General features: G+C 42.0%; 3 protein-coding genes across 4 annotated transcripts; 2 read left to right on the top strand and 1 right to left on the bottom strand.

The window, feature by feature from the left end:
* The first annotated feature begins 3 nt into the window (after positions 1 to 3).
* Positions 4 to 4,049, top strand: LOC103993788 (cellulose synthase-like protein G3). 2 transcript variants are annotated; one of them, XM_009413978.3, is made up of 6 exons: positions 4 to 724; positions 1,617 to 1,763; positions 2,136 to 2,261; positions 2,365 to 2,784; positions 2,896 to 3,243; positions 3,325 to 4,049. In XM_009413978.3, exons 1-6 carry the CDS (start codon positions 155 to 157, stop codon positions 3,874 to 3,876), a joined length of 2,163 nt encoding a protein of 720 aa, XP_009412253.2. In that variant the 5' UTR covers positions 4 to 154; the 3' UTR covers positions 3,877 to 4,049. The 2 variants fall into 2 exon arrangements, with proteins under 2 accessions (XP_009412253.2, XP_009412252.2); XM_009413977.3 differs by having other exon boundaries at positions 1,611 to 1,763.
* A 4,001-nt stretch (positions 4,050 to 8,050) lies between these two features.
* LOC135618734 (cellulose synthase-like protein G3) lies at positions 8,051 to 11,139 on the top strand. Its single transcript, XM_065119899.1, has 6 exons — positions 8,051 to 8,634; positions 9,075 to 9,221; positions 9,336 to 9,461; positions 9,539 to 9,958; positions 10,046 to 10,393; positions 10,465 to 11,139. Exons 1-6 carry the CDS (start codon positions 8,080 to 8,082, stop codon positions 11,011 to 11,013), a joined length of 2,145 nt encoding a protein of 714 aa, XP_064975971.1. The 5' UTR covers positions 8,051 to 8,079; the 3' UTR covers positions 11,014 to 11,139.
* A 3,728-nt stretch (positions 11,140 to 14,867) lies between these two features.
* Positions 14,868 to 20,008, bottom strand: LOC135618735 (uncharacterized). Its single transcript, XM_065119900.1, has 11 exons — positions 19,772 to 20,008; positions 19,455 to 19,665; positions 19,191 to 19,273; positions 18,974 to 19,074; positions 18,011 to 18,106; positions 17,845 to 17,898; positions 16,865 to 17,013; positions 16,659 to 16,776; positions 15,547 to 15,634; positions 15,228 to 15,452; positions 14,868 to 15,108 (listed from the first exon to the last, which is right to left on the bottom strand). Exons 1-10 carry the CDS (start codon positions 19,857 to 19,859, stop codon positions 15,250 to 15,252), a joined length of 1,191 nt encoding a protein of 396 aa, XP_064975972.1. The 5' UTR covers positions 19,860 to 20,008; the 3' UTR covers positions 14,868 to 15,108; positions 15,228 to 15,249.
* Positions 20,009 to 20,344: the final 336 nt, after the last annotated feature.

The following is a 20,344-nucleotide window of genomic DNA, read 5'->3' as shown; positions in this document are numbered from 1 at the left end:
CATGGGAGACGATATCTTCGATTAGATTCTCAGATCATTAAATTACGATAAAACCCCACCACCTCTCGGTGGGTGTCTCCACAAACTTCAACCCACCTCATCATCATCTTCCATTTGCTGCTGCTGCTGCTTTTGCTTCTGTGGAGCGAGGAAGATGGCGACGCACACCGCATTCCACAGTGCACAAGTGAGCCGCCTCGTCCCCTTCAACCGTGCCCACGCGCTCCTCTACTCCGTCGCCGTCCTCGCCGCCCTCCACCGCCGCCTCGCGGCCCTCCTTGCCCCCGCGACCCTCCTCTCCATCTCCGTCTCCCTCCCCCTCCTCCTCGCCGACCTCGTCCTCGCCTTCATGTGGCTCACCTACCAGGCCCTCCGGTGGTGCCCGGTGCGCCGCCGGGATTTCCCCGACCGACTCGCGCTGTCGGTCGACCCCAAGGACTTCCCCGCGATCGACGTGTTCATCTGCACCGCCGATCCCCACAGGGAGCCGCCGATGAGCGTCGCCAGCACCGCGCTGTCGGTGATGGCCTTCGACTACCCAACCGACCGGATCTCGATCTATGTGTCGGACGATGGCGGCTCGGAGATCACGCTCTTCGCCTTCATGGAAGCCTCGAGGTTCGCCAGGTACTGGTTGCCCTTCTGCAAGGAGAATGGGATCGTCGTGAGGTCGCCGGAGGCTTACTTCAGATCCAGCAATGGCGGAGACTCAGAGAAGATGAAGGTATATTCTATCACTATCTTGCACCCAATTGCACGCAGCTCAGCATCTACATTTTAAAATTAATAATAATAAAGACTCCTGATTGGTCAATTTTTCCCTCTTTTTGAATTAATATTATCCTGTCAGGACCACTAATAATACACAACACAACAACAACACAGTGTTGCTTTGGATTGCAGGAGAAAGGACAGACATGGTGTGTGAATGGAGTCCAAAAGGAACAAGGTTTCTAAATAGTTTGGATCTACGAGGAGTTTAGTTTTTGGTTTGATCCTTTCTCATTCATAAATCTGATGGATAGAAAGAGAGGCTGATGGTATCGACGTCAGGATTAGATCTATTTATGCTCATTTGTCCTGTGCAAATAAATGATACTTATCCAAGTGAGTTGGAGAAAGGGACATGAGGATATATTACAAGAATATATTACAGAAAGTAATAAAAACCAAATCCTAGATAGAGGCAACATGAGAATATATTACAAGCCCAGTGCTTTTGCTTTTGACTTGAATAGTTTAATAAAAAGTAAATCCTTGACGAAGGTATTTTAGTAAGATTTGGTTTCATTTTATTCCTTTTCTTTCTTTTGAGACTGGAGAGCTCTTAGTTCTTAAAAAAAGAAACTGAGTATAATTCAGCTGCTAAATATCAAGTTGAATATCTGACACAATCATTTGTTGCAAAAGGTAGATTTTGTTCTTGCACAACTAGTTGTTTGGTTTTAAGCCATTGCAACAATAGCATTTCATAAAGAAAAGAGCTACCTGATGTAACTTTTGAGAGAAAAAGAAAAGCTTGTTATGAATTCAGTAGGAGGAGTTGACTTACCTGATAGGCATTCTTGAAATGTTCAAACATCTCACTTGTGAAGTTTTGTTCCTCAAAGCTGCAGATGATGTACCAAACTATGAAGGAGAAAGTGGAGACTGCTCTGGAGAGAGGTTATGTGGGCAATGATCTGGTCTCCTCCCAAGAAGAAGCTGAAGTATTCAAGAGATGGAAAGGGCTTCCCAGCCATGACCACCCATCCATGATCCAGGTCTTCTTCCAAATGCTGACGAAAAAAAATGTATATAGATATCAGCTGCTGTTTGGTTAGAATAGCTAGGAAAATCTGGTTCCATGACAGACACCAATGTTGAGGATTTTTAGAACAATTGGCTTAAACTAATCCATCATAAGTTTTAAGCTATCAAGAACCTCATCGATCTCAGTTCACATTTACAATAAACATTCTGCCAAAACTGTTGATGAAATCTGCATATCTTATTGTAAAAGCCTCATCAAAGTCTACAAAGTAGTATATGTGCTAGCAAATCCTGATCATTAAGCTTTCGATAATAAAAACTGTTCAAGAACTCCAATCTCTTGTCGCATGCTCAACTAAGAAGGTTTCTTCGGTTTTGAACAGGTTTTACTCGACACCAGCAAGGATACAGATATTATGGGCAATGCATTGCCAAACGTTATCTATGTCTCCAGGGAGAAACGTCCAACATCCGCTCATCACTTCAAGGCTGGAGCCCTCAATGTTTTGGTATGTTCATCGCCACGCATCCAAAAAGATTCTAAAGTTTAGTGCATCCTCTCCTCGATCAAAACTTCATGCTAACCTTTTCCATTTTGATTCTACATTGAAGACACGTGTATCGAGCACCATGAGCAATGGCCCGATGATCCTCACATTGGACTGTGACACATACTCTAATGACCCTCGGTCTCCTCTCCGTGCACTCTGCTACTTTCTTGACCCTGCCTTGTCACCTGATCTTGCCTTTGTACAGTTCCCCCAGATCTTCCAAGGCCTTAACAAGAATGATATCTATGCGTGTGAGGTAAAGCGCCTTTATACCATTAATCCAAGGGGAAAAGATGGTCTTGGAGGGCCTAATTATGTTGGCACCGCATGCTACTTCTCACGACGGTCTTTGCAAGGCACACCATCATCAACATCTCTGGCTCCAGGGGCCAATGATCCATTGTCTTCAGAGTCTGTACTGAGAAAAGCTCATGAAGTGGCTAGTTGCACTTATGAACCTGGCACAAAGTGGGGCTCATCGGTAATTATAGAGAAAATGTTTGCATTCTTACAATGATTGAAATGCACTTTCCTTGCTAATGAGGTCTAATACACAGATCATCCTGAATGTTTCGATTCTCCAAACCTGCAGATTGGCTTCCGTTATGGATCACTTTCAGAGGACTACCACACAGGTTATCATCTTCAGTGTGAAGGATGGAAATCTGTCTTCTGCTACCCTGCGAGGCCAGCATTCCTTGGCGATGTGCCAAAGAATCTAAATGATGTCCTTAGCCAACGCAAGAGATGGTGCGTTGGGCTGTTCGAGGTGGCCTTCTCAAAGTGTTGCCCCCTGACCTTCGGCACCGTAAAGGCTTCACTGCTAGTGGGTTTATGCTATGCACATGAAGCCTTTTGGGGTAGTTGGTGCATTCCGATAACAATATACGGTTTTCTTCCACAACTAGCTCTCATCTACGGCATCCCCTTGTTCCCAAAGGTATATGTATATGGCTTCTACCATCCTCTCTATTTTGTTTGCATTCCCAGAGGCTTCTGCTGAGATGCCTGTCTGTTTCAGGTCTCAGACCCATGGTTCTACTTGTATGCCTACCTCTTTTTCACTACCTATGGCCAAGACCTTCTTGAGTTTCTTGCAGCTGATGGAACAATGGGGAGGTGGTGGAGTGACCAGAGGATGTGGATGATCATAGGCCTCACATCTTATCTATTTGGAACAGTCCAATTTGTACTCAAGAAATTTGGCATATCTGCTCAAGGGTTCAATGTGACCAGCAAAGTCATGGAGGACGAACAGAGTAAGCGGTACGAGAAAGGGACCTTCGATTTCGGAGTAGAGTCACCTTTCTTCGTAGTGCTTGGAGCAGTGGCCATTGTAAACTTGAGCTCTTTGGTGTTAGGGATTGCAAGAGCTGCAACGATGGAGGGGGGGTTTGATGAACTCTTTGTGCAACTGTTCTTATCAGCATTTGTCACCGCCAACTGCTGGCCTATCTACGAGGCCATGTTTCTGAGAAGCGACGAGGGGAAGCTGCCCAGAAATGTTACAGTAATCTCACTGGTATTAGCAGGTTTCCTTCACTGCATCGGATATCTCATCTTCCACAATTGAGGAAAATGCTGCTTGGTTGCATAATCAAGTTGCAATATTTGACATTGGAGAGCAAAGGAACGATGAGCGCATACTAAGATTTTTGCTTGTGTAACTAAGATCGTCCTAGAAATGGCAGGATTGCAAGATCTTTCTGAGAGGAAAGCAACATAAAAGATTCATTTGTTGTGCGAGGGTCAGCAAGAATGCAAGTTCTATGCGAATCTATGACAGGAAAAAGCAATCGGACGAAATCCACATGGAAGTCTTAACTGAATGTTCGTCTGCTCATCATCAGAATAAGAGCATAGAGAGACCACCGACCCATTTGCTTCCCTCGCTTAGGGTTGACGTCGGAACTTGTCTACGGGACACGATCGGCGACGACGGAGACGGAACCCGGGGCTACTGGGCTGTCAACAAAACCCTCCAGCCCCGGGGGACGGTCGTCTGCCTCCTCTCCCTCTTTGGCCGCTGCGCCTCATCCCACGGCGGGGATGGATTAGGGATTCTAACCGTCGTCCCGGAATACCAATTTTATTATTATTGAGATATTTTTTATTAAAAATATGTCTATAAAATAATAAGCAGATTGGGCGATTTCTCTAAAAAAAATTATTTTAAGTATTTTTCAAACATTTATCCTCGTTTTAATTTTTCCTCAACCATACTTTCAAGAAAACTATTCAAATTGTCTTGTCTCCTTCACCCCTCTTCCAATGCCATTATCGGTTGTCGTGAGACTCGTCGTCACCTCCTTTTTCTTGCATCATCACAATACGTCATTTTCGTTAGTACTATATCATTTTTGCCACTACTCATACGTCCTGCACCACTTCCCCTTTGTCTCGTTAGAGTCATCGCTCGTAGTCCTCGCACGAGTAAGAAGGGGGTGTGAGGGTCGTCGTTGCCTATTTATTGTATCATTGTTCTTTGCCTTGTCGAAGTCACCGCCCATAACCCTCACACGAGGAAGGAGAGGGCGAAAGAGCTTTCATCGATCTTCCGCTCCATTGTTGCCATCTGCCTCGTCAAAGTCACTCTCCCCTTTCCCTTTCTCGCACGAGAGCTACGAGCCCAAAGAGGTAGATAGTAACAACAAAGCAAATCATCGACAATAGCTCTCACAATCGAGCAGAGGATTACCAGTGGCCCTCGTGCCCCTTCCTTCATCACGTAAGAGTTATAAGTGACAGCTTCGACGAGGTAGAGGGGAGGGTAGGTGATGCAATGCAAGAGATAGTGATCGAGATAATGCAAGAAGGGGAAGTGGTGATGGGTTTGACGAAATAAACGACGACCATGATGGAAAAAGAGGGTAGGAGAGGAGTAATTTAGATATTTTTGAATTAGGTTATTGGTTTGAAAGAAATCAAAACAAGGATAATTGTTTGAGGAAATACCCAAAACAAAGATATTTTTTAAGAAAAATACCCTATATATATATATATATATATATATTATAAGTAAATTTCTAAAAAAAATTATTTTTTCTCGAGAATTCTCAAATAGACCATTTTTTTTACATAATACCCGAAATACTCTTTCCTTTCTTTTCCTATGGATCAATATATAGAGTGAATAGTTTAAGTTATAGTATTTTACACTATGCTAGAGTATTTTTAATAATATAAAAAATTACTTTAATGTAGTATAATTTTTATAAAAATTAATGTTTTTACACTAAGCCATAGTATCTTTAATAATATTCGAAAAAAGTATAACATAGTATAAAAATAAAATAATAAAATAATAAAATAATATTTTATTTTTAAGTAATACTCAAAAAATACTGTAATGTAGATAAAAAAAATACTATAACGATATTTTTTTATTATGTTATAATATTTTTCTAGTATTGTTGAAAATATTATAATGTAAAATAAAATATAAAGTAAAAAAACACTGTAACAGGAAAAATGTGGGTAAAGGGAAATAAAAAGGGATAAATGGCTATGGTTTTTCAGGTATTAGACAAAAAAATATTGTTTATGAATTCTGAAAATAAAGGGTGTTTATCGAAAAAAAAAATCTAAAAAGAGGGTTTATGCGAGAATTCACTCATATATTATCCCTTCTACTATTAGCATATTCTATTTATCATTAACATCATTCAAAAACTCGAGTTAAATATATCTAAATATTATAAAAATGTAAATCGATTAAAATACCCATTTAAATTTTGACATGAGTTTTCGAAAGCTCTTAACAAAAATTAAAATATTAACGAAAAGAAGCTGTTGGATTGGCCACAATGACATACGTGTGTGTACTTTGTTATGTTTTAAATGAATATGGACAATCTCTAATTTTAAAATTAAAGAAAATATATATAATTATTCAATTAATTCTTTTGAAGAATTAACGAAATATCGGTGTTTGCAGAAAGCCGAGCGACCAAACGTCGAGGCATATCGGCTCCTCATCTCACTTATGTGGGTTAATTATATATTATCTTTATAATTAGATTTAGACTTAATAAATTTATATTAAAAATTTTAAAGTTTTAAAAGTGAAACATCGAGTTCTATTTATCATAATATCATTGATTTTATCGATTAAAATATAAAAATAATAAGTAAAAAAAATAATTTTAATATTTCAATTGGTTTCAGATTGTGATGTCATCATGGATTGCGGATGGTTGTTGTGGATAAAAAGAGCGACGATAAAAGGTGAATGACACTCTATTTGCGTTGACGCAATTGTCAAGTGACTCTTTTACTACTTGATCTCTACATCGACACCAACGCAAATGCATAGCGATGTCGCTCAGTATTTGCATGATCTCCTTCGAAATTAGCATGGGTAAATAAAAAAAATAAGTATTGTAGCCTCAGGTACGCCATTAACTGAGTGCCCTTCATATTCATCCTTCTCATCATTCTCAAATGGCACTTCTGCTTGTCTCCTTCGTTGCCTTCTATCCTCTTATGTTACAATCAAGAAAAAAAAAATGAAAGGTGGTGCTAGGCACAACGCTCAAGGTTGATGTTGTAGGAGGCTACGGTAGGGATGAGGATATCAAAAATAGATCTGTTGGAGAAGATGAAATAATGATGATGAGGTCGAGTCCTATCACTTCGACAAGCCACGTTAACGACTAAAGGTGTCGATAGTCCAAAGGACAAGCCGAGGAGTGGGCGATTAAAATGAGAAAGATGAGGTATCCCCCCCCCTCTCTCTCTCTCTCTCTAGGGAGGATATCATGATAGATTTCGAAGTGATCACACGAAAAAGATCATGCAATCGTTGAGCAACCCTTTCGCCATTCGACTACTAAATATTTCAATATAAGTTTAAGACAGAAATATTAAAAAATCTCAATGTTAAAAGTTATGCAAATTTAAATATCACATGTCGAAGTATTATTTTTGATGAATATTTTCGCTTAATCAAAACTCCGCAGGTAGATTCTAGTCAATCAACTGTGTCTAGTTCTTATGATATATGAGAGAAAAATATTTTCTTCACTGTTTATAAATCTTTTTAACTTTTTATTCTTAGATTTTTCGGTGATTTGGATGTCAAAATCTCTGAGTGTGATGTTAAGTATATCATTTAATATAATAAAATTTATTTATAATTTAGTAAAATAATATGAACGCTGATGGATGTCGAATGGCTCATCAACGCTAATGACAGGCTTCGGACGTCACCTTCGACTCAAAACACACATACCCATCGTTGTCTCTCGACTATACGTCACGTCGATCGATCAATGTGGGGCCCACCGCACATCGAATCGGTGGTGCACGTCGCTTAGCGTCTGTGTCATCGTTGACGTGTCGAACACTCCATCGAATTTTCTATACGTCCGTGCAATTTTAATTGCTCGATTATTGGGTGGGTCCGTCGACTCGATTGGATCACCAGTGGGATCCAAACATGTCATGGATTCCAATTAGATTCTAAACCAAACCCAACTTAGAACTCGCTTGCCTACTCCCCAATTATATATGTCCGTTGCTCGTTTATTGGTTGGGTCCGTCGATTCGATTGGATCACCAGTGGGATCCAAACACGTCATGGATTCCAGTTAGATTCTACACCAAACCCAACTTACTTGGAACTCGCTTGCCTACTCCCCAGTTTTGTCTCTATGACCAATTTCGACTCATCCTCACATTTTTCGTGTACAAAATTGTATTTTTGTGATCCAAATTAATTTAACGTATGCATATATCCATCTCGGTGTGGGTTCGAGTGGGAGGAGAGAAGAAGATGACGGCGAAAACTTTCCACGCTCTGCGAGTGAGCTCCTTCGTTGCCTTCAACCGCGCCCATGCGTTCCTCTACGCCCTCGCCATCCTCGCCCTCCTCCGCCACCGCCTCGCCTGCCTCATCTCCTCCCCTTCCCTCCCCCTCTCCGCCCTCTTCCTCGCCGATCTGGTCCTCGCCGTCATGTGGGTCGCCTCCCAGGTCTTCCGGTGGCGCCCCGTGAGCCGCCAGGAGTTCCCCGACCGGCTTCTCCGGGAGGTCGGATCCGACGGCTTGCCGGCTCTCGACGTGTTCATCTGCACCGCTGACCCGCACAAGGAGCCGCCCATCAGCGTCGTGGGCACCGCTCTCTCGGCGATGTCCTTCGACTACCCCACCGACCGCCTCTCCATCTATGTGTCCGACGACGGCGGCTCCGCCGTCACTCTCTTCGCGTTCATGGAGGCGGCCAGGTTTGCCAGGCACTGGCTGCCCTTCTGCAAGCAGAACGGCCTCCTCGAGAGGTCACCGGACGCTTACTTCAGATCCAACAAGGGTGGAGACTCGGAGAAGATGAAGGTAATATAATAATAATAATAATTATTATAATTATTATCTTCTTCAGATCCATCAAAGGTGCGTTCTTTGTCGGATGGTATAGCTTCTTCCATAGTGCTGTAGATGAGACGATTAGTTTCCGTCCTTTCTTCTACTGCATCAAATATATGCATTGCCACATTATTTCTTTCCGCTGCAATCAATCTTGAGGGCCAATTTGGTGCCCTGAGAAAGGAGCAATCATTTGGCATCACTTGGTAAATCATCAATAATTCTACGTGTGACAGACACCTATGGCGACAGGTAACATCAGAGCTAGTGGAAGTCCTCTCGCTTGCTTATGGGGCGTGTCAATAATTGCTGATACTATATGCTCCTCTACAGCCCATTGAATCATGAATAGAATAATCTTGTTTATAATGATCGAACAAAGTGATTCTATGGGTTCTTGAATGCCGCAGATGATGTATCTGACAATGAAAGAGAAAGTAGAAACGGCACTGGATAGAGGCTATGTGAGCAATGATCTGCTCTCCTCCGGAGAAGATGATGAGCTTTTCGAAAGGTGGAAAGGATTCACCCGCCATGACCATCCTTCTGTCATCCAGGTCTTCTTTTACTACAGACAAACAAAATTGAGATTTGTGGCCATTTCCTCAAAGTAGATGCTGCTGTTCATCGTGCATCGAAGCATCCAACTTATCTCTTGTTGTCTTCTACAGGTTTTGCTTGAGGGGAGTAAGGATTCAGACATCACCGGGAACGCATTGCCGAACCTCATCTATGTTTCCAGAGAGAAACGCCGAACCTCTCATCATCACTTCAAAGCAGGGGCTCTCAATGCTCTGGTACGTCTGGCGCATCCAAAGGATCCATGCATCACGGTTCTACGTTGATCATTTTCTTGTTGATTCGTGCGCTGCAGTTGCGTGTGTCGAGCACCATGAGCAATGCCCCGGTGATCCTCACCTTGGACTGCGACACCTACTGCAGCGACCCCCGGTCTCCTCTCCGCGCGCTCTGCTACCTTCTTGACCCTGCCTTGTCCTCCAACCTTGCCTTCGTCCAGTTCCCGCAGCGCTTTTACGGGATCAACAAGAACGACATCTATGGAGGCGAGATAAAGCGGCTGTACACGATCACCGCGAGGGGAAAAGACGGGATCTTAGGACCCAGCTATTTCGGCTCCGGCTGCTTCATCTCGCGACGCTGTCTGCAGGGCATCCCTTCATCGCCATCGCTGGCTCAAGAAGCCCGTGTTCCATCGTCGTCGGAATCTGTTCTGAGAAAAGCTCATGAAGTGGCCGGTTGCACCTATGAGCTCGGCACGAAATGGGGCTCAGTGGTAACAGAGCAGATGCTGTTGCTTAGGAGTACTCCTAACGGAGAGTTCGCCGGAGTGTTGTGCTGATATGTGTCTGTGATGCTGCAGATGGGCTTCCGCTACGGGTCGCTGGTTGAGGATTACTACACGAGCTTTCGCCTCCACTGTGAAGGATGGAGGAGTGTCTTCTGCAACCCCGTGAGGCCGGCATTCCTCGGCGACGTGCCGAAGAGCCTGAACGATGTGCTTGGGCAGTGCAAGAGATGGTGCGTGGGGCTCTTGGAGGTCGGCTTCTCGAGGTACAGCCCCCTCACCTTCGGTACCACCAACGCCTCCTTGCTTGCCGGCTTAGGCTACGCATATGATGCCTTTTGGGGCATTTGGTGCATTCCCGTCACGACGTACGGTCTTCTTCCACAACTGGCTCTCATCTGTCAGACGCCCCTCTTTCCCAAGGTATGCACACGCGCACTCTCTCTCGCCCTCCTTACTTCATGGTGATGGCTTCATGCTGGGTGTTGTTTCAGGTCTCCGACCCATGGTTCTACTTGTACGTCTACCTCTTCACTGCAGCCTATGGCCAAGACCTCGTCGAGTTCCTTGCGGACGATGGGACCATCGGGAGGTGGTGGAGTGACCAGCGGATGTGGATGATCAAAGGCGTCACAGCTTATCTCTTCGGCTCCATCCAATTCGCGCTGAAGAAGATTGGGATATCAGCGGCCGAGTTCAACGTGACCAGCAAAGTGATGGAGGACGAGCAGTGTGAGCGGTACGAGAGGGGAGCCTTCGACCTCGGAGTGCAGTCGCCGTTCTTCGTGGCACTGGGCACCGTGGCCGTCGTGAACCTGAGCTCCTTGGTCGTAGGGATCGCGAGAGCTGCGACGACGGAGGGGTTCCTCCATGAACAGTTTGCGCAGCTGTTCTTGTCGGGATTCGTCGCCGCCAACTGCTGGCCGATCTACGGGGCCATGTTTCTGAGAAGCGATGGAGGGAGGATGCCGAGGACTATCACTGTTATCTCATTGACAGTCGCAGGTCTCCTCCTCATGGGATTTCTCGTCTTCCACGTCTGAGAGTACCCGTGCAACTTGGCAGAAGACCATTAACGCAGCTGTGGTGTTTGGTCATATGGAAAAAGCTTGGATATCTGTGTCAACGTCAATAGTCAATATTGAATCATCATGCGAACATTTTAGATATATACTGCGTAAATATTATAAAAAGTATTTGCCTATATATATATATATATATATATATATATATATAACGTTGCTCTTTTACTATTGGAGATGTCTGTGGAAGGGGCCCACTTCTGTTGTGGGGCCGATTTCTTGGGTGAAGCCATTAGAAGCTCCTCCGTCTTTTGACCGTTTCGGAGCTCCGTGGTGTTTTCCTGCTGTAACGGCAGCAGTGGTCTCGTCTCTGCCGTCTCTCCTCCGGCGGCTGAACATGTCGCTCGTTCTTATCTCGGGTTCTTCTCGTCCTATCCCGGTTCTATTTTCCGATCGCCCGGGCCGTCTCCTGGAGCTCGGAGCACCGGGCGGGGGCCGTCGGTTTGAGCCCTAACGCCAGATTTCTCGGGCTCATTCTTCGAGGGAGGGGGACGGCCCCTCTGCTGCCGCCGTGGCGTTGGAGGATAAGGATGAGCCGCAGTGCCATCCAGGCCCGACATTGCCCTCAGACCACGATGCTAGGAGGTAATCCTTTCTCCGTCCCTCGCGTTTGAATTCACTAGTGCAGTTCTTTTTCCCCAGTTGCTATGTTTTCTCGTCGGTTTTCCTACCATCATTATGTAGCATTAGTGTGTTGACACCTTCAGTTGTGGAAAGTAGATGAAACCTAGGGAAATAGATCAATCATTGAAGGCGTTGGGAAAAATGTTATGCTTCTTCTTGGAAAGGTGTTGTTTTTGTTGAGGTAATATTACAATGTTGGAGAACTACTGCAAATCAGATGCTTTGTGTTATGTCTTAATCTAGAACTAAGAACAATCAAGAATAGGTCTTACGGGTTCATGAGACATCCATTGTTAGGAGGCTTCCACCATGGTGAGGTGTGGGAACGAGAAGGGTTCGCTTTACCCATTTGAATGGAGAGATTGTTTCAGAAATAAGGAATTATATATGCATAATTGAGTTTGCGTGGATGCTAAATCAAGAACATAGCTTAAGAATTGAGGTTGAAGGACTGAAAATATTCCTGTCGATCTATGCTAAAACAAGCACATCGGCCAGAACTGGTCAGTGTTGTATTTCTTGCTGGATGATAGTTTCTAATTGGTACATGTTCCGACCTCTATGTAAGATATATGTCGCTATTCTTTAAAGATGTGTTCTTCTTGGCTCACATAAGTGCGCATTATTGGTATGTAGCTTTGAATTTGAACATATGCAACAACACATTGTTGTCTATATTCACCACCCATATAACTACAATTTTCTCCATTCATTTCCTTTTTTGGCCTTTGCAACCTTGGTGCCTGGAGTACTCTATTTGGAAAATACCAAGAGAATTTCTCTTACTCTGCATCTTCACTTGATTTCCCTTGGAAAAAGGAAAATGTTTGTGTTGGTCTTAGCAATTAGTACATCTAGGAATTTTATTACCTACCGCCTTCTTGTTTTAGGTAAAAGAAGAAGGTCTACTGATCTTGGTTAGTTTGGTTACTACTCAGATCCTCTGAAGATCCATTCGTGTAGAATTAGCGTAAGTAGGTCATCTATGACTATGACTCCTTTTAACGATCCTAGTTACTTGCTTCATGTCGCTTCGATACCTGCGTTGGGAACACAGATAATGCTCAAGTTCGCTGTGCAAAAAAGTATGCCTAGGTGTGAACTCGGTCTCCATGCTTCGTAATCAATAAGTTGCGTTTTAGTGTCTATCCACTTTGAAAGCTTAAGCTATACAAAAGTAACAACACACATTTCTCTTGCATGTATATATTTTCTCTTTCTGTTTTTGCTTCTGATCTTAAGTCCGGACAAGGAGACATTAGATTTGTTTTCCAAAGGTGAACCCTTCTTCTTGAATCTCTTCTTCCATCTTCTAGATTAGTTTATATATGTTTCTTCGAGTATGCACTTTAAGGTTTTTTGAGCTTTTGTATTAGTTCATTAATATAAAACTTTAGAATGTAAAATTCTATATAAGCCTTTTCTGAAAGGTCATGGAAACTTGCAGTTTATGCTCTCCTTTATGATTGGATCTCATAATCAATCAGTATATATTATCTTCGACAAGCTTGCTGAACTTTATAATCGATTGTTGAGACTACGTAAATCTTTGTTTCCCCCAGTATATATAGCTATGCATTGTCTTGTTTCCACCATCCATGAAATGATCTGTTGCAGTATATGTCACGGTTGCTTGTTGCAGGAGGTGGGAAGGGGCGGGTATCCCGCTTGCATACAGCATAAAGGAGAACAAGGCTGGGGAGCGCGGCACCTACATCGATAGCATATACCTCCTCCTCACCTACTACACGAAGCCTGAATCCATGGCTGGTGGACGATGATGTGATCCGGTGATCAAACTTTAAGGGTTAAGGAAGAGGAAGTATTAATGTCTTTCCTGATCAGAGAGCAAGAACTAAGATCTTTGTTCATCAGCAGAAAAGAATAACCTTTGTGCACCAACAGGTCTGTTCTTTCCAATTTTCTAACTATTCTTCTGGGGCTGATGGATTTGGTTTAATGATTCATTTTGAATCAAAGTGCAGACTGACTCGTCACAAATCTTGATATGTCTCGACGGTCCATAATAAACTGTGCATCAGAAAATGGCAAGCTTGTGATACTGTTTGGGCCGGTCTGGCCCACTAGGACGCCTGAGCCGGCCCTACCCACTTCAAACGGAATTGGCTTCGAGGAATATTCGCTTGCTCGAGGAATATCCGATACTCGGGGCATTATCCCTTCACGAAGGCGGAATCTACTCTCTGCTTCCATACCATTTCATCTGCCGATTCCTCTTTTCTTTCTCTCGTTCGCGCGCTCGCATATCTCGGAGTTCCTTCGGATCCAGGTAAGTTGAACACTTTGCTGCTCGTTCTTGTCTTCTTCTTTCTTTGATCGTTCTTTTCTTTTTGGAGCAAGGATGCGATCTAATTGATCGTGTCATTCTTGTACATCGGACTATTGATCGTCCACCGAAGATACACCTCCATCAATAAGAAAGTAGGGCGGGCGAGACTTGTTTTTTGATTGAATGATTGGAGCAGTTGATGTTCCGTCCCAATCTTTTTCGATTATTGATGTAGTCTGCCAAAAGCTCGAGAGCTAAATACGTTAAATTAAATTTGGTTGAGTTTAATTTTGTATGACTCACGATTACATAAACTATCTATCTAAAGCGAGTTGTATTATTTCTCTTTTATTGTTTTACTGGCAATTGAATTTGTTTGGAGCAGAGCAGTTAAACACCAAAGATAAGAGCTCGAGATAGTTTCTTGTTTTAGGATAATGACTTTTATCTTAAAAGTGTTCCATTTTTTGCAGAAGAAATTGTGAAACATTTAGGAACATTATTGTTATTCTTTTGGCTTACTAGTTCTTGGAAAAACAAGTGTCGAGGGGAGTCAATTGCAGAGGTGTAGAAATTAGGTAACTTAGTTTGCTGATTCAAAGTGTCTAAACAAAAAAAATCAGTTCAGACAAGGTGTATAAATATGTAAATGTTTCACATTCTCACCCATGCTGCAACTTAAAATCAGTGGTATAGATTACCAGGATACAACATTACTAACAAAGTGGCATTGTTTAAGATGATCCATCCTGAACAATGTAACTCCTTCCTGCATATTGGTTATTACACTGAAAGTTTCAAATTTCCATGAGGAATATTTGCTAAGTAACCTTAGCTTTCCAACCATGCTAACATAATTCAAGAATTGCAGGAAGAATGAATCAACCAGTTGGCACTTCACTTCAAGCACAACTCAGAGTCAATGAACTTCTTTTATTCAAAGGAAACAATCACACAGCAACAGTTAAGTTTTGGATTACAGTTGAGATGTCACTGAGTGGTTGAATGATGGTGCCATAATTCAGGCACATGAATTATCTTGTCAGTGCTTTTTTTGCTTGTTATGTAGAGTCTATATCCAAAAACATCACACACTTTCTTCATATTTTTTATTCCTCGATGGCTGCTGCCTCCAAGATTTCCTGCCAAACCAAATAGGGTGAATCATGGAGCTTAAATTCTACTCAGCAGCTTGTTCACAAAATGTGAATGAAGCAGTAGGCACATATGATTGATAAAAATCGAGTAGATGCCTGCTTACACCATAGAATGTCGGTTCAATGTTATGAACTGGAGGCTGCAACTTTAACTGGCTTCATGGTCTTGAGAATACCCCTCATGTGCTCATATCCCATTATAAAAAAACCAATGCAATAAAGGAAACTGAGTTGTAGCTTCCCTAGTAAGTTATAAACGGCTAGAAGATTGCTTGCCACACCATTGTTCTTGTTTGTCAATGTCAATGGCGTTCCTATCATGAGCCATCCTGCCAAGCCAATAGAGTAATAAAATGATTGATTTAGTTGCTACTGAGGGGGAAAATGCTTATCAATATCGAGGTTATTGTGCTTTGTGCTCACCGGCCTGCTTCTCTTGCATGTTGGACCACTCTTCAGGCTGAAGCTTGGATTTTGAAGCATTTATCAGCTCCAAAAAAGAAAGAATAACCTGCAAGGACAGCATTAGCTCTAGGTTTTGTTTGGCAATCAAGATTCAAAGTCCCAGAAAACCTTTCTTTCACAATTACTTTCAAGTTACAAACATTTTTTTTCCTCAAAGCTTCTGTAAGTATGATTTTTTTTTTCTCAGATTATTTATTGTTTGGCATTACATCAGTGTAAGAAGGTCCATATTTCTAGCCTAAATAACTCTGCAAGGTCACTCACAATGTGTAAATTCTCTATTCTTCCTGCAATTTGCAATTCCTAGGAATCACTTTCTTCTTCACTGAGGATCATTACGAGTGTTGCACTTGATGAACCTAGAAAAAGCTAATTGTCTTGATGGATCGTCTAGTTGTGACTGTAAAGACTTGCTCATCAACAACGTCCAAGTATGAAATTCTGTAATGTTAGCAAACCCGAATGATATTTTGTGATGTCAAAGTATGATTTTTTATTTATGAAACTTACATTGTCTACCAAACCTCACTACTTCCCATGCCTGAGTTAACATGGGGACAAAACCAAAAACCATGCAGACCATAGTCCAAAATGGACAAATAGCTTGCAGACCTCAATGTCCAAAGTCATGACAACAAAATCCATGATAGCATGTCTTCCTCCATTACAGTCAACATTACAAGTTCAAGATTTGTTATCAGAATATTTGGCAAATTTAGTCCAAATATTACAACCAGATCAGATAGTTGCAAAAGAACTCAGACTAACAAGGTCCTTATATGTTACTTTTCCATTGCTGCTCATGCTATATTGGTCTGTGATTTTTAGAGCAATAAAATATGAGGTACATTCTTAAAAGAGACCTGATATATATATATAGTAGGGGCCATAACACAGCTGATTCCAAGAATTATCATCCTCTGAAGCCTGAGTAGGTTTTACGGATAGTTATTGAATATAATAAATAAGAGTCGACCACATTTCACAGGTTATACTAGTGTGATGAAACCATAAAATTCGAGTAAAAACAAATAGTTAAGCCTGAAGTCTTTCTTACAGATGATTCATACCTCATCTGGTCTTTCATGGCTCACTAAATGTCCACCATGAAGTTCCACCATTCTTGCAGCAGGTTGCAGCTTCTCTGCAAGTCTTCGTGCATGATCTAATTGAGCAATGATATCATACCTAAAATTATCTCATACTAATGAGACTTCCAACATTATCGTGTCATGCTCCTTCAACAAATAGGAGAGAATATATGATGAGTACAAACCTTCCATGTACAACTGAAATCAGGAACCCAGATGAACGAATTGTGTCGAGCTCTTTAGATGTCATCTTATGGTTCCAGCAAGCATTAACTTGGCCTTCAAAACCACAGTTTGATTGCATTCCGCTTGATGAAATAGCTTTTACGTAATCCTGAAGTAACCAAAAATTTGTAAGAGCTATCGTAAGAGCAAATGCACATCACATAAATTAAAAAAATTGAATGATAAATGTGTAGAGAGATGCATCAAGCTTGCTCACTAGAGAACAGCAGTGGGTATCCGTAATGAAACATTTTATAGTAATAACAGACATCATGATCAGAACAAAAACTTGTTTTCATCATGATTAAATGCTCGGTCAATTATCAGTAATAAAAGAGAAGGTAACACTCGGACCAAAGCAAGCTGATAAGTACAATGTTTCACTCAGGTGGAAAGGCAAATAATTTCCATAAGCTCAATATTTGTTTACCAGTTAGAAATAAAGCTTTGAACTCATCATATACAAAACATAGATGATAGTATCATAAAATCAAGATTTTGATTCCTTACCATAACTCATTGACCCAAGTGTATTTCCTAACCATTATCCTTAGAGGTGATTTACAGGACATCTCTGTGTTTCTTTTTCAATGAAAAATTTGGGTACCAATCAGTTTCTATTTCACTTTCAAATATCTGCCAAATCTATCTATAGAAATCTTATCAACGTAGGCTGGAACTGTTTTCTTCTTGTCTTTTGTGATTCCATCTATTCAACTCAGACTATAACTGGAGTCAGTATTGGTTTTCACATTTCCTTTTGTTCAATCATAGTGCTTCAAGATAGATCTCCATGGTACATCTCTCTTAAACTACACACGAAGCATCCTGAGTCCACTTTGGTTATTATATCTTTCAAACACTTCCAACTCACTGTAAGTATGAAAAGAGCTCATGAACAAACTCAGTATTTCCTTTTAAATATAGCAACTCCACTTACTTGATAAAGTATGTCCCTTCTTGTACATGATCCAACATATTCATCAAGAAATCCCTACAAATAACAGAAAACACACTTACAAATTAAGGCCAATTATTGACTTGGAAAACAAAAGACCTTTAGAATTAATTTGACAAAAGCATAAAACACAACCTTTCTTACTCACCTTTGTGTAATGAGTTTCCAAGTCAACAATAGCTCTTTGCTCTGGTGTTTTCGCTCTGAAGAAACGATATGCTAGGGATATCATCTGCCGATCAATCTACATTTGAAGAGGACACATTTTGACTAATCGATGCTTGCAATGTCTCGAAAGAAGTATGAAAGATTGAACTATATGGCTCAGTAGAACAGCTATCATGGAGCAACATAGTATAATTCATGAGCTAGCATATCATCTGCCGATCAATCTACATTTGAAGAGGACACATTTTGACTAATCGATGCTTGCAATGTCTCGAAAGAAGTATGAAAGATTGAACTATATGGCTCAGTAGAACAGCTATCATGGAGCAACATAGTATAATTCATGAGCACCGCGCAAAATAGCAGGATATTTTGGAAGTAAATGGTCCTTGCAATAGTGCACAATAAGGTTAATTTAACTATGCAAAGGTGAAGTCCTTAAGACTACTGGAAACCTTGTCTGGGTCCATGATGACCAACATAGGTACATGTTTTAGAAACCAGTGTTGCTGCCATACTTAGTATCACTAGCAATTAGCTACACATGTAAATGTGGTTCAGTATAATTGTATAGTAGGGAGTCTAATACAGAAGCACACAAACTTGCTAAGTTACATCAGGTTTTGGAGTGATTTGATGTCTTCTAATGTACGTACTATTCCAGTTGTTTGTTGTTATAAAGGACCATAATAGTATCACTATAAATAACTGGCAAACAGACCAAAAAAGAAAATTTTAGAATCATCATCGATATCTATCCGAAGTAAATAATTAAATAAATGAATAAAAGACTGATTTTATATTTAGGAAATTATAGAATTAATACATTTAGGTTTAATGTTCCACATTGAGATAGGAAATCAACTGAAGCAATCGAAACCTTTCTCAACAGGAAGAAAAGAGCATGGTTTATAGGAGCTAAAAGGCGTGAGAAGATAGATACCTTTGGTAAGCACTCAAAACCACCTCCGGTGACATTGAGCAAGGCCAAGGAGCATACCCTGTCAGGCGCCATGGCTGCCAATTTGCAAGCAATCATTGCCCCTGATCTCAACCATACACAGATTGCAACAAAATGTGTGATCAGGCAACCGTATGCCAAAAATTCCAGATGTGTATCATCATGAATCCATTCTATCGACAACGACGACTCAACTCACCCATGGAGTGACCAAAGACATGAGCTTTCTTCCAGCCTATATGATCCAGTAGGGCAAGGGCATCCTTTGCCATGATACTTGTTCTGCGATCCAGCGGGACAATGGATAAAATCTTTGCAATCGTTTTTAATATAGATGATATGAATCAAAATACCAAATTAGCCCTACATAAAGCCCAAACATTAATGAAAAGATCTAATTTCTTCCCCAATACACACAATTACAGAGATAGGATTAGGCGGAGGAAGAAGAGGAGGAGCATACGTGTATTCGGCTCTATTGGTGGGCACGGAGCTCCGGCCCATCCCACGGTTATCGAAGCAGCACACCTCGATCCCCTCCTGCGCCTCCCGATCGCGGACGTCCAATCCCTCATCGCCGACCGCTGCCACCGCATCATCGTCGACGTTGGCCCCTGCCGCTCCCGTCAACCCCTTTGCTTGGGGTCTCCACGACTCGTGCGTCCCCGCCAATCCTACATCCAATCCCAAAAACCAAATAAGACTCCACATCAGGATCCAATCTTTAACCCCAGCCAGGCAAAGCTCCCCATCCCTCATCCAGACACTGCAAAGATCTACCGGTAATAAGGAGGACTTTGGTGCTCCCGTGCCCAAATCTCTTGTAGAAAATCCTCGTCCCGTTCTCGCTCGAATCACAAAAAGGCATCTTTCTTCTGCCCCGATCTCACAGAAACAGGTATCCCTTAAAAATCGGAATACCGATTTCTTTAACCTATCTAATCGAGAGAAAAATAACGAAGCAATTGGATCGCGAGACGGAGGAGAAGATGAAGAAGAGATGGAAGGCCGGCTAAAAACGCGGCGGGTCTTCTGTTCGCGTCCGGGGAGGGTTGCAGTTATAGCGCGTGTTACGGGATCACCACGCGGACACGTGGATGGACACGGGTGAATCCGGTCGGTTTGTGGCGGGAAGGGTTGGGATCGGAAGCTGGATGCCGTCGATGCTTCGATCACCAGCCTCGATCATCTGATGCTCACCTTTGAGCCGTTGGATCATCAGAGATATTAGTGGTGCTTCTCTTTAAATAATTTTTGTGGAATTTACATACATATCTATATTTTTAATTTGCATAGTTGCTCGAGTTAGAAGAGTACGCAAATATTTGAAATATTTCTAAGATTTATATATTC

The sequence above is a fragment of the Musa acuminata genome, chromosome BXJ2-8, assembly GCF_036884655.1.
Source record: "Musa acuminata AAA Group cultivar baxijiao chromosome BXJ2-8, Cavendish_Baxijiao_AAA, whole genome shotgun sequence".
NCBI classification, from domain to species: Eukaryota; Viridiplantae; Streptophyta; class Magnoliopsida; order Zingiberales; family Musaceae; genus Musa; species Musa acuminata.
This window is presented reverse-complemented; position numbering and strand designations above follow the sequence as displayed.

Coding starts and splice junctions, on each gene's coding strand:
- LOC103993788 (XM_009413977.3), top strand. CDS start 155: ATGGCGACGCACACCGCATTCCACAGTGCACAAGTGAGCCGCCTCGTC. Junction 2,262..2,364: donor CTGGAGCCCTCAATGTTTTG/GTATGTTCATCG, acceptor TCTACATTGAAG/ACACGTGTATCGAGCACCAT. Junction 3,244..3,324: donor GCATCCCCTTGTTCCCAAAG/GTATATGTATAT, acceptor TGTCTGTTTCAG/GTCTCAGACCCATGGTTCTA.
- LOC135618734 (XM_065119899.1), top strand. CDS start 8,080: ATGACGGCGAAAACTTTCCACGCTCTGCGAGTGAGCTCCTTCGTTGCC. Junction 9,222..9,335: donor ACCATCCTTCTGTCATCCAG/GTCTTCTTTTAC, acceptor TGTCTTCTACAG/GTTTTGCTTGAGGGGAGTAA. Junction 10,394..10,464: donor AGACGCCCCTCTTTCCCAAG/GTATGCACACGC, acceptor GTGTTGTTTCAG/GTCTCCGACCCATGGTTCTA.
- LOC135618735 (XM_065119900.1), bottom strand. CDS start 19,859: ATGCCTTTTTGTGATTCGAGCGAGAACGGGACGAGGATTTTCTACAAG. Junction 19,075..19,190: donor TGTCTTTGGTCACTCCATGG/GTGAGTTGAGTC, acceptor GGTTGAGATCAG/GGGCAATGATTGCTTGCAAA. Junction 15,453..15,546: donor CATGCAAGAGAAGCAGGCCG/GTGAGCACAAAG, acceptor TTGGCTTGGCAG/GATGGCTCATGATAGGAACG.